This window comes from Mesocricetus auratus, unplaced genomic scaffold, assembly GCF_017639785.1.
Source record: "Mesocricetus auratus isolate SY011 unplaced genomic scaffold, BCM_Maur_2.0 Super-Scaffold_100676, whole genome shotgun sequence".
Classification (NCBI taxonomy): domain Eukaryota; kingdom Metazoa; phylum Chordata; class Mammalia; order Rodentia; family Cricetidae; genus Mesocricetus; species Mesocricetus auratus.
Window position 1 is genome coordinate 149,315,417 of NW_024429266.1, and position 14,362 is coordinate 149,329,778.

The window sequence follows — 14,362 nt, forward strand, 5'->3', positions numbered from 1 at the left end:
CCAGAACCTAGAAGCAATCTAGATGCCCCTCAACTGAAGAGTGGATAGAGAAAATGTGGTACATTTATACAATGGAGTATTACTCAGAAGAAAAAAACAATGGAATCTTGAAATTCGCAGGTAAATGGGTGGCACTAGAAGAAATCATCCTGAGTGAGGTAACCCAGTCACAAAAAGACAAATACGGTATGTACTCACTCATGTATGGATTTTAGAGATGGATCAGGATAGTGCCAGTCTGCACTTCCACTGACAGATAGTCTGGGAAACAGGAAAGAACCTAAGAGAGATATGCATGGTACCCCAGACAAGAGGAATGAGGCAAGATATTCTGAACAGATTGGGAACACGGTGAGAGGTGGAGGGGGGGAGTGGGAGCTGAGCAGAAGAGAGGACGAAAAGAGGAAGAGAGAGTAGGTCATGGGGGAACATGAAGATTGAGTGGGGGGTAGAATAGGGGGAGAACAGGATGAGAAATACCATAATAGAGGGAGTCATAGGTTAGAAGAGAGATCTGGCACCAGTGAGACCTCTAGTGATCTAAAGGGATGACACCAACTGGCAAGCTAAACAATAGTGGAGAGACCACCTTAAATGCCCATTCCTGATAATGAACTTGACATCTACCCTATATGCCATCCTAGAACCTTCATCCAGTGACTGATGGAAACAGAGGCAAACACCCACAGTTAAACACTGAACTGAACCCATGGAACCCAGTGACAGAGAAAGAGGAGCGATGAGCAAATTGGCAAAGAATGGGCTGGCAAAATCAACAGAGACAGCTGATCTGAACAAGGGGGAGCTCTTGGACCCCAGATCGACAGCTGAGAGACCAGCATGGGACTAATCCAGACCCCCCAAATGTGAGAGTCAGTGAGGAGGCCTGGGCAGTGATGACTCAGACTCCTTCCCTGGTAGCTTAACCAATGCTGTAGGTCAACACCCTGTGGTTCCGCACTGATTCCTCTAGTGGGTTCTGGAGACAGGACAGCACAGGGATCTGTGACTCCTAAAGCCACAGATTCAAACAGGAATCTTTCAATACCTCCACTCCCACCCCCATCACTGTGACAAGAGACAGCTTCCCTAGCATCTGCATGCTGTGTGAGCTCCAAGACCCATGTTTGACTAAATGGAACCCACTTGGTATTGAGTTCACTGTGACCCACGGATAACACCATGCTGACTGAGGAAACAAGAAAGACTGTTTACTCTCCACTAGCTCATTCATTACAATATGTGACATCTCAGAACAATAAGGCAAAGAAAGAAAAGGGATGTATACAGGCAGGAAGAAGTCCACCCTCCCCTCTTTGTGGTGTCTTCTCTTTAAGAGACCCTACACCTCCACTAGAGGACTGACAGTGGAAAGTTTCAGCAAAGTATCAGGACATAAAATCATCCCCAAAAGAACAGCTTTTCTACCAAAATGAACCCGCAGAAATGAAGTCAGGAAAATAGCCCGCTCAGAGCAGCTGTAAAAGTACCTAAACATCACCAGTATGGAAGAGGCAGACATCTCTCACTTACATGATCATTTGTATGGCTTTTTCAGTGAGGAAAATCTTATTTTTTAAGACAAAAAAAGCTGACAGGATTAAAAAAAAGTGGATTAGTAGGAATTGAGGAAGCTGACAGAAAGGGGATAACATCCCCAACTGACTTACAAATCACATCTTAGTGTCTTCACAGAGTATGTATTGGATGTCTATAAATTAATCTGATTATATTTTACACAAAAATACAGAAAAACTTCAGGTTATAAATTGTTATAAGATTGATAACAATTAAAATTATTTGACAGAATATCTGTGTCCTACATAAATTTAATGTAAACTATGTACAGATTTAAGATGGGGAGCTGCTCAAGTCACCCAATTTCACCTGGCTAGGAAGCAGTTAGGGAAGAGTGCAGCCACATGACTCAGTTTCCTTACCTGTAACAAGATGCCCCATAGGGACACTCAGGCCTGTCACCTTCATCTGTGACTTGTATGTCTCCATAGTCACTATCACCAGGGTGGCTCAAGTGTTGAAAATGGAGAGGATTCTTCCTGTGAGGGTCATAAACATAAAATTAGAAGAAAAAATAATAGGAAGTTAAGGGTTTATAGTGGCTGTAGAGTGAAACCAAGCAATAACTGATAATTCCAGACAGGAACCTAACGCCTATGTTGATGATAATAAGTAAAGATGACATCCCCATGCCATGTTGTTGACCAACCTGACATAGCTGTTGGAAATTGTTAAGAGAAGCTTTTTCCTTGCTAGCCGCTTTGGTTTATCCCCTGCCAGTCGCCTGGGCTCTGCTGCGCCAGCCTGGTTCTAGATCCGCATGAGTTCCAAATAAACACACAAGACGCTGTATTAATTATGAAGCTGTTGGCCTTGCTTGTCTCTTACTGGCTAGCTCTGCTTTAAGTAATTACCCCATAATTGTTAATCTAAGTATGTCTCTTACTGGAGAATAGTTCTGGGCTCCTACCCCCATGGCGGTTACATGTTGACTCTCTTGTGTTTCCCCTTCCCAGAATCCTCCTCGACTCCTAGTCCCTCCTATCTAGGTTTTCTATTGGCCAGACAGTACTTTATTGACAAATGCACAGGCAAATAACAGGACTTCCCCAACAGGAAATAGTCCAGGAACTGAGTTGTTTGCAGAGAATTCTGGGTGCTTGTGAGAAAACTCCAAGAAAACGAGAAGAAAGTCTTGTGACCTCAGTTTCTTTAAAACATAGGATTATTCTTGTAATGTGTTTTCATGCTCCTCCCAGGTGTAGCACAAAGGAGTGAGTTTACTTCAAATTAATCATGATTGCTTGCTGCTGTTATTTCAATTAGATGTTTAAACTATCCTTTATGTGCTACTGTGGAAAAACATGTTTCCATGTGTGGCCTGTCCTTGTAATTGTATGTAGCTTGAACTCATGAGAACTTTACTTGTGTAACCTTTCTTAACCCTCCGAGTATAAACTGTTTGGGATTTGAATAAAGTTGGCTATTGATGAGACTATAACTCACCTCATTTATCCTCTCCATTCTCAACATGTTCTAATGCCTGTCAGTGGTGACATCTAATCAGTACAGGACTCCCAGGGAAACAATCAATTTCCATTGTCATAAGACAACTCATGTGTACAAAAAGACGATTTGTAAACATTATACCATTCATGTAGGTATGCAGCAAATATAAGCATCTATAGCCCTTGAAGATTTCTGTATCCTATACTAACAACATTACCAACATTCTAGAATGACCCATGTTTCCTTCCTAATCATTAAACACAAAGTACACTACCATGTCTTCTAAAAGCATTTTTCAAATTCTGGCTCAGGCTTCTCTGCTATTCTTAAAATTTATTATTAGAGTTTAAGAACCATTTCTTTATGTGGTGGATTTACCCTGCAAGAAATTTAAAGTGAAAAATCAGAAAAGTACATTTATTTACTTAAAATAATAGTAATATACACGTTCACATATTACAAACAACATGCTTTAATAGTTTTTTGTTTTGGTTTTGGTTTTGGTTTTTTCGAGACAGGGTTTCTCTGTATTGTTTTGGAGGCTGTCCGCAACTCGCTCTGTAGACCAGGCTGGCCTCAAACTCACAGAAATCCACCTGCCTCTGCCAACCACCAACACCCGGCTTGCTTTAATAGTTTTTTAAAAAAACTCACTTTTGCGCGCGCGCGCGCGTGTGTGTGTGTGTGTGTGTGTGTGTCTGTGTCTGTGTCTGTGTGTCTGTGTGTCTGTGTGTGTGTGTGTCTGTGTGTCTGTGTCTGTGTGTTTAAACCATGGCACACATGTGGAGGTCACAGGGCAATTTGTGGGTGCTGCTGTGGAATAATCCTTCTGTACACTATGAAAATGTGTTGCTCTCATTGCTAATAAAAAGCTGATTGGCTGACAGCGAGGCAGGATTTTCAGGGCAGAGAGAATGCTGAGAATAGCAGAATCTTGGGAGTCACAAGGAGATAAAGAGGGAGCAAGATATGTTGGAGGACGAGTAAAGCCACAAGCCACGTGGCAATACATAGATTAATAGAAATGGGTTAACTTAAGTTGTAAAAGATAGTTAGTAATAAACCTGAGCTATCAGCCAAGCATTTGTAATTAATACTAAGCTCCAGTCTGGTTATTTGGAAGCAGCTTCAGGGACACAGAGAAACTCCGCCTCATTGTGGGAGTTCATTCTCTCCTTGAACTATGTGTGTTTTAGGAATCTAACTCTGGTCATCGGGCTTGATGGCAAATGCCTCTACCCACTGTCTTAAATTTCTATTGCTGTAATAAAACATTATAACCAAAAGCAACATGAGGGAAAAAGGATTTTATTTCACTCAAAAGCTTAGGTCACACTCCATTACGAGGAAAGTCAGGGCAGGAACCTGGTGGCAGAACCTGAATTAGAGGCCATGCCACATAATAATCAAGACCCCAAACATACAGAATAAAGAAAGACTATTAGGAGCAGCTAAGGAAAAAGGTCAAGTAACATATAAAGGCAAACCTATCAGAATTACACCTGACTTTTCTGAAAGCCAGAAGGTCCTGGATAGATAGTCTACCAACACTAAGAGACCATGGAAGCCAGCCCAGACTACTATACCCAGCAAAGCTTTCAATCAATATACATGGAGAAAACAAGACATTCCATGACAAAACCAGATTCAAACAATACATATCCACTAACCCAGCCCTACAGAAAGTTCTGGAAGGAAAACTCCAACCTAAGGAAGTTAACTACAACCAGAAAAACATAAGCAATAAATAACCCCACCTTACCAACAGCCAAAAGAAAAAAGGGGTGGAAATTCACATATAATTCCACCAACAACAACCATTTCAAAGCAAACCAGAATGAGCAATGGTCATTAATATGCCTCAATATTAATGGTCTTAACTCACCCATAAAAAGTCACAGGTTAACACAATGGATTTGAAGACAGAACCCATCCTTCCACTGCATACTAGAAATATACCTCAGCCTCAAAGACAGACACTACCTCAGAATTAAGGGTTAGGAAAAGATTTTCCAATAAAATGAACCCAAGAAAAAAGCAGGTATAGCAATCCTAATATCTAACAAATTAGACTTTAAAACAAAATCAAAAGAGATGAAGGAGGTCATTTCATACTCATCACAAGAGAAATCCACCAAGATGAAGTTTCAATTCTGAACATCTATGCCCCAAATACAAAGGCATCCACATTCATTAAAAAAACATTACTAAAACTCAAATCACATATAAATCCCCACACACTTACAATGGGAGACTTCAACACCCCACTCTCATCATTATAGACAGGACTACCAGACAGAAACTTAACAGAGAAGCAAAGGAACTAATAGAAGTTATGACCCAATTGGGTTTGACTGACATCTATAGAACATTCCATCCAAACACAAAAGAATATACCTTCTTCTCAGCACCACATGGAACCTTCTCAAAAAATCAACCACATACTTGACAACATATCAAACCTCAACTGGTCCAAAAAAGTTGGAATAACTCCATGCATCTCATACCATGCGTTAAAATTAGAATTCAACAACAACACAAATTACAGAAACCCTACAAACTCATGTGTCAGGGTCCTCCGGCCATCAACCAGATACAGCTGCCTCACATACTCATAAGAGAAGATGTGACTCAACCCTCACAGGGAGTACATGACTCTGGACCACTGTGCTACCTCTGCTAAATTCCAGAAACATGCCTGCAGCTTAATTAGCAGTTAAAGATTAGCTCAACAGAAAGCCCCCAATTCCGCCAGGAGTTAGGCGAGGACATAGGAAAGATTGAGCTAGATAAAGTAAGAACCTACCATCAGGTTACCTAGCAACATAGGAAGTTCTATCCCCGACCTTTTGCCCTGCAAATTAGGTTTCCAAGCAGCACAGAGGTTACCTCTCCCACTGACCTGTTCCACTAGGCTCATTGCAGCTGCAACACACTCCCATTCCTTCCCCTCCTCCCTTTCCTTATATAAATCCCTTTGGGATGAAGTAAAGTCGCCTTGATGAGATCCTGTCTTGACATCCATTCTTTATATTCCCTGTCCTCCATCTTTCTCCTAGGTGTCTACCAGACGAATATCCTGTGGGTCGGGACACTCATGGGAATTGAATAATGCACAATTGCACCATTCTTGGGTCAAAGAAGAAATAAAAAAAGAAATTAAATACTTCCTAGAATTCAATGAGAATGAAGACACAACATACCCAAACTTATAGGACACTTTGAAAGCAGTGCTAAGAGGCAAGTTCATAGTATTAAGTGCCCACATGTAGAAACTGGAGAATATTCACGCTAGAGAATTAACAGCACAGCTGAAAGCTCTACAACACAAAGAAGCAAACTCACCCAGGAGGAGTAGAGGCCAGGAAATAATCAAATTGAGGGCTGAAATCAATAAAGTAGAAACTAGGAAAACGATACAAAGAATCAATGTAACAAAGAGTTGGTTCTTTGAGAAAATCAACAAGATAGACAAACCTTTATCCAAAATTAGGAAACATGAAACGGCCGAGTGTAAACATGCAAATTAACAAAATCAGAAATGAAAAGGGGCACATAACAACTGACACTGAGGAAATCCAGAGAATCATCAGGTCATAGTTTGAAAACCTGTAATCCACAAAAGTTGAAAATTTAAAGGAAATGAACAATTTTCTAGATAGCTATCACTTGTCAAAATTAAATCAAGAACAGATAACCATTTTAAATAGACCTATAGCTCCTATGGAAATAGAAGCAGTCATCAAAAGTCTCCCAAACAAAATTAGCCCAGGTCGAGATGGTCTCAGTGCAGAATTCTATGAGAAATTCAAAGAACAGCTTATACCAACTCTTCTCAAAGTATTCCACTATGTTCATAGCAGCATTATTTGTAATAGCCAGAACCTGGAAGCAACCTAGATGCCACCCAACTGAAGAGTGGATAGAGAAAATGTGATACATTTACACAATGTAGTACTACTCAGCGGGGGAAAAAAAACAATGGAATCTTGAAATTTGCAGACAAATGGATGGTACTAGAAGAAACCATCCTGAGTGAGGTAATCCAGTCACAAAAAGACAAACATGGTATGTACTCACTCATACAAGGATTTTAGACATGGATCAGGGGAATGCCAACCTACAATCCCACTGCCAGAGAGTCGGGAAACAGAACCATCAATCAATGACTGATGGAAGCAGAGGCAGACACCCACAGCTAAACACTGAGCTGAACTCAAGGAACCCAGTGACAGAGAGGAAGGACTGATGAGCATAAAGGTCAAGACTGGGCTGGTTTAACCCCCAGGAACAGCTGACCTGAATAAGGGGTAGCTTTTGAACCCCAGACTGATGGCTGGGAATCCAGCATGGGACTGATCCAGACACCCTGATTGTGAGTGTTAGTGAGGAGGCCTAGGCAATCTATGGGGCCTTGGGTAGTAGACCAGTATTTATCCCTGTTATACAAATGGACTTTGGGTGCCCATCCCACAATGAGGGATGCTCTCTCAGCCTGAACTCTTGGTGGAGGGCCTAGGCCCTGCCCTGGAAGAAATGACAGGTTATGGATACCCCCCATGGAGGGCCTCACCCTCCCTGGGGAAAGGAGTGGGGATTGGGGGAGGGTAGGAGAGGGAGCTGGGACTGATATGTGAAACAACCTTGTTTCTAATTTAAATTTAAAAATAAAAAAAAAAACAAAATTAACTAAAGGATAAGAATATAATTTTAAAATATGTTTTATTTCTTTGAATATAGAATCAAGTTGTTACTTTCAAAAAAAGAAAAGAAAATATAGAGACTTGGAGCATTATCCATTTGAGACAGGGGAGAGGTTAAAGCAATAATACCTTGGATGAAGAAAAGCTAGACTTTTGTAATGATTTTATAGATATGTAAGTGTGTGAGTATGTAGGTTTATCTTAAACTCAGTATGCCATTCTTCCCCCTTCTTTATAAATATAAACATTTCAATAAATATTACTTCCTATTCTTTGTAACAAATATAAATTATTTTGATTTAAGCATTGTTCAGACATTATTTAAAAATTAAAGTTAGTTGCTGCCTAAAGCTAAGAGCGATTAAAACTAACTTATAAAGTATAAGTGAATGAATTATTATTTGATAAACCATTTACTCCTCTTAACAAAAGGAAATGACAGTGTTAAATACTGCTATTCATTGAATTGTGGCCCCTCCAAACTCCTGTGTTGGAAGCGCTAATCTCCACCTATGATATTAATAAGGTTAATTGAGGTCATAAAGCTTGGGACCTGACACAAAATGATTGGTATCTTCCTGGATGAGGAAGAGACACTGGGAAATGACAGAGGAAAAGCACCAGGAAAACCACCACTTTCAAGACAAGAAGAGAAGCCAGGCTTGCAGACGCTGGAATCTGGCATTTCTAATGTCAGGTTGAGGGAAAATAAATCCTGTTACTAAAGCAAAACCAGTCTGTGGTATTGGGTTATGGCTGCCTTAGCCAACTAACACAGACATAAAACAGTGCCTTTCAAAATCCAAAGTAATAGCTTATATTTTGCTGTAGAGTTTTACATTGTGTTCTAGGCTTAAGGACACTTCCACAGACATCATATATAAATTTAAAACTCAGAACTGGACAGGAAAGACATCAGCCCCTCCAAGACCCCAACCCCAGCAAGTCCAGCTTCAGGTGAGATTGGGTCTCCGGCGGGGACCCCCCTTGATCTTCCGGCTGCTCCTGGCATCCAGAAGACCCGCCCACACAGGAAAGACATCAGCCCCTCCAAGACCCCAACCCCAGCGAGTCCAGCTTCAGGAAAGACATCAGCCCCTCCAAGACCCCAACCCCAGCGAGTCCAGCTTCAGGAAAGACATCAGCCCTTCCAAGACTCCAACCCCAGCGAGTCCAGCTTCAGGAGACCTGCCCACACAGCAAAGAAGTCAACAATTCCAAGACCCCAACCCCAGTGAGACCAGCTTCAGGAAAGACATCAGCCCTACCAGGACCCAAACTCCGTGTCAGCATCCCCAGCTTCAGCTGCAGGAAGGAAGGAGACCAGTGGAGACAGAAAGACCCCACCAGCAACCACTGGAAGAAGAGATGGGAAGAAGACAGAAGAAGAGATCACTCAGCAATAGAAACACCAACATGACCCCACCAGAATCCAGGGATCCAACACCAGCAAGACCCGAAAAGCACTACATAGACGAAGAAGAGGAGACAGACCTTAAAAATTATTTCATGAAGATGATGGAGACCCTCAAAGAAGAAACGAGGAAATCCCGTAAAGAAATAGGAGAAAAAACAAACAAAAAAATCCATGAAATGGGGGAAAAAATTCAAGAAATAAACAAATCTCTCAAAGAATCTAAAGAGCACCAAGAAAGAACAACCAAGAAAATTAAGGAAACAACTCAAACAGTTGAAGGATTGAAAGATGAAATAGAAACGATAAAGAAAACACAGAATGAAGGGATGCTGGAAATAGAAAAGCTGGGTAAACGATCAGTAACTACAGATGCAAGTATCACCAATAGAATACAAGAGATAGAAGAGAGAATCTCAGGTGTTGAAGACTCATTAGAGGATATAGAGTCGTCAACCAAAGAAAATCTCAAAACCAACAAATCCTTAACACAAAATATCCAGGAAATATGGGACACTGTGAAGAAGCCAAACCTGAGAATAATAGGTATAGAGGAAGGTGAAGAAATTCAACTTAAAGGTACAGAAAACATATTCAACAAAATCATAGAAGAAAACTTCCCTAACCTAAAGAAAGATATGCTTATGAAAGTACAAGAATCTTACAGAACACCAAATAGGCTCGACCAGAAAAAGAATTCACCTCGCCATATAATAATCAAAACATCAAACCTACAGAGTAAAGAGAAAATATTAAGAGCAGCTAAAGAAAAAGGCCAAGTAACATACAAAGGCAGACCTATCCGAATTACACCTGACTTCTCAATGGAAACGATGGAAGCCAGAAGATCCTGGACAGATGTCCTACAAATGCTAAGGGAACAAGGATGCCAGCCCAGACTACTATATCCAGCAAAGCTCTCAATTACCATAGATGGAGAAAACAAAATATTCCATGATAAAGCCAGATTTAAACAATACCTATCCATGAATCCAGCTCTACAGAAAATGCTAGAAGGAAAACCTAGAGCCAAGGAAGATAACTACACTCACAAAGACACAGGCAATATATAATCACACTTTACAAAACACCAAAAGAAAAAGGGAGGAGAAACTACACAAAATAACTTCACTAACAATAAATCAAGCACAAACAAGGATCACCAATCAATGGTCATTAATATCCCTCAATGTCAACGGCCTCAACTTGCCTATAAAAAGACACAGGCTAGCAGAATGGATACGAAGACAGAACCCTTCCTTCTGCTGCATACAAGAAACACATTTCAACATCAAAGACAGACGTTATCTCAGAGTAAAGGGTTGGGAAAAGATCTTCCAATCAAACGGTCCCAAGAAACAAGAGGGTGTAGCAATCCTAATATCTAACAAATTAGACTTCAAATTAAAATCAATCAAAAGAGATGAAGAAGGACACTTCATATTCATCAAAGGAAAAATACATCAAGACGAAGTCTCAATTTTAAACATCTACGCCCCAAACACAAAGGCACCTACATTTGTGAAAGAAACATTACTAAAGCTCAAAATGCACATAAAATCTCACACACTAATAGTAGGAGACTTCAACACTCCGCTCTCACCGCTAGACAGGACCTCCAGACAGAAACTTAACAAAGAAACAAAAGAACTACTAGAAGTTATGACCCAACTGGGTTTAACAGACATCTATAGAACATTCCACCCAAACACAAAGGGATATACCTTCTTCTCGGCACCACATGGAACCTTCTCTAAAATTGACCACATAATAGGAAACATAGCAAATCTCCACAGATACAAAAAAATTGGAATAACCCCCTGCATCTTATCAGACCACCATGCATTAACATTAGAATTCAACAATAACACAAATCGCAGAAACCCTACAAACTCATGGAGATTGAACAATGCACAATTGCACCATCCCTGGGTAAAGGAACAAATAAAAAAAGAAATTAAAGACTTTCTCAATTTCAATGAGAATGAAGACACAACATACACAAACTTATGGGACACTTTGAAAGCAGTGCTGAGAGGAAAGTTTATAGCACTAAGTGCCCACATGAAAAAACTGGAGAACAGTCATACTAGAGAATTAATAGCACAGCTGAATGTTCTAGAACAAAAAGAAGCAAACTCCCCAGGAGGAGCAGACGCCAGGAAATAATCAAATTGAGGGCTGAAATCAATCAAGTAGAAACCAGAAAAACACTGAGAAGAATCAATGAAACAAAGAGTTGGTTCTTTGAGAAAATCAACAAAATAGATAAACCTCTGTCCAAACTAACCAAAAGACAGAGGGAGAGCATGATAATTAACAAAATCAGGGATGAAAAATGGGACATAACAACAGACTCTGAGGAAATCCAGATAATCATCAGGGCATACTTTGAAAATCTGTACTCCACAAAATTCGAAAATTTAAAGGAAATGGACAATTTCCTGGATATATATCAATTGCCAAAACTAAATCAAGAACAGATAAACAATCTAAACAGACCTATAACCCCTAATGAAATAGAAGCAGTCATCAAAAGTCTCCCAAACAAAAAAAGCCCAGGCCCAGATGGCTTCAGTGCAGAATTCTACCAGAAATTCAAAGAAGAGCTAATTCCAATACTCCTCAAAGTATTCCACACAATAGAAGCAGGAGGCTCACTGCCAAACTCTTTCTACGAGGCTACAATTACCTCGATACCCAAGCCACACAAAGACACAACTAAGAAAGAGAACTATAGACCAATTTCCCTCATGAACATTGATGCAAAAATACTCAATAAAATACTCGCAAACCGGATTCAAGAACACATCAGAAATATCATCCACCATGATCAAGTAGGCTTCATCCCAGGAATGCAGGAATGGTTCAACATTAGAAACTCTATCAATGTAATCCACCATATTAACAATCTGCGAAAGAAAAACCACATGATCATCTCACTAGATGCTGAAAAAGCCTTTGACAAAATCCAGCACCCCTTCATGATAAAGGTCTTAGAGAGATCAGGGATAACAGGAATGTACCTGAATATAATAAAAGCAATATACAGTAAACCACCAGCTAACATCAAACTAAATGGAGAGAAACTCAAAGCAATTCCTCTAAAATCAGGAACAAGACAAGGCTGTCCACTCTCTCCATATCTCTTCAATATTGTACTTGAAGTTCTAGCTACAGCAATAAGACAACAAAAGGAGATCAAGGGCATACAAATAGGAAAAGAAGTCAAACTTTCACTATTTGCAGATGATATGATAGTTTACATAAGTGACCCAGAAAACTCCTCAAGGTTACTCCTAGAGCTGATATACACCTTCAGCAATGTGGTAGGATACAAGGTAAACTCAAAAAAATCAGTGGCCCTATTATATACAGACGATGAAGTGACTGAGAGAGAAATCTCACCTTTTACAATAGCCATAAACAGCATCAAATATCAGGGGATAATGTTATCCAAGGAAGCGAAAGACCTGTATATCAAGAACTTTGAGTATTTAAAGAAAGAAATCAAAGAGGATACCAGAAAATGGAAAGATCTCCCATGCTCTTGGATTGGTAGGATCAACATAATAAAAATGGCAATCTTGCCAAAAGCAGTCTACAGATTCAATGCAATCTCTATCAAAATTCCATCACAATTCTTCAAGGACCTGGAAAGAACATTAATCAATTTTATATGGAAAAACAAAAGGCCCAGGATAGCTAAAACATCCCTATACAATAAAGGAACTTCAGGAGGCATCACCATACCTGACTTCAAACTCTATTATAGAGCTATAGTCCTGAAAACAGCTTGGTATTGGCACAAAAATAGGCAGGTAGACCAATGGAACCGAATCGAAAGCTCTAATTTTAACCCACACACCTATGAACACTTGATTTTTGACAAAGAAGCTAAAACTGTACAATGGAAAAAAGAAAGCATCTTCAACAAATGGTGCTGGCATAACTGGGTACTGGTATGCAGAAGACTGCAGATAGATCCATGTTTATCGCCTTGTACAAAACTTAAGTCCAAATGGATCAAAGATCTCAACATAAATCCAGCCACACTGAAACTTTTAGAAGAGAAAGTGGGAGATACTCTTCAACGAGTTGGTATAGGAGACCACTTCCTAAACATAACACCAGTGGCACAGGCACTGAGATCGACAATTAACAAATGGGACCTCCTGAAACTAAAAAGCTTCTGTAAGGCAAAGGACACAGTCAAAAAGACAAAAAGGCAGGCCACAGAATGGGAAAAGATATTCACTAACCCTACATCTGACAGAGGACTAATCTCCAAAATTTACAAAGAACTCAAGAAACAAGTCTCCAAAACACCAAAGGATCCAATTAAAAGGTGGGGTACAGAGCTAAATAGAGAATTCTCAGTAGAGGAGGCTAAAATGGCCAAGAGACACTTAAGAAAGTGCTCAACATCCTTAGCCATCAGGGAAATGCAAATCAAAACAACTCTGAGATACCATCTTACTCCTGTCAGAATGGCTAAAATCAAAAACACCGAAGACAATTTATGCTGGAGAGGATGTGGAGAGAGAGGAACACTCCTCCACTGCTGGTAGGAGTGCCGACTCATACAGCCTCTTTGGAAATCAGTATGGAGATTCCTCAGGAAAATGGGAATTAATATACCACTAGACCCAGCAATTCCACTCTTAGGCATATATCCAAATGAGGCAAGTTCATACAACAAGGGCATCTGCTCCACTATGTTCATAGCAGCATTGTTTGTAATAGCCAGAACCTGGAAGCAACCTAGATGCCCCTCAACTGAAGAGTGGATAGAGAAAATGTGGTACATTTACACAATGGAGTATTACTCAGCAGAAATAAACAATGGAATCTTGAAATTCGCAGAGAAATGGATAGCACTGGAAGAAACCATCCTGAGTGAGGTAACCCAGTCGCAAAAAGACAAACATGGTATGTACTCACTCATATATGGATTTTAGACACGGATCAGGATAGTGCCAGTTTGCACTTCCACTGATAGAGAGTCTGGGAAACAGGAAAGAACCTAAAAGATATGCATATATGCATAGTACCCAAGAGAAGAGGATGGAGACAAGATCCCCTGAATGGATGGGGAACACGGCGAGGGGTCGGGGGGAGTGGGACCTGGGAAGAAGAGAGGGGGTGAAGAGGAAGAGAGTTGGTCATGGGGGAACAGGAAATTGAGGGGGTGGGGGTAGAATAGGGGGAAGAGGGA

General features: G+C 40.3%; 1 protein-coding gene across 3 annotated transcripts in view; it reads right to left on the reverse strand.

Annotated features, from left to right (window-relative positions):
* Nucleotides 1–14,362, reverse strand: part of LOC101829606 (aprataxin and PNK-like factor) — a 59,737-nt gene that overhangs the window by 14,331 nt on the left and 31,044 nt on the right. For all 3 annotated transcript variants that reach the window (XM_040738282.1, XM_040738281.1, XM_040738283.1), the window contains exon 8: nt 1,941–2,057. In XM_040738282.1, the coding sequence (XP_040594216.1) occupies nt 1,941–2,057 (117 nt within the window). The remainder of the gene's footprint in view (nt 1–1,940; nt 2,058–14,362) is intronic.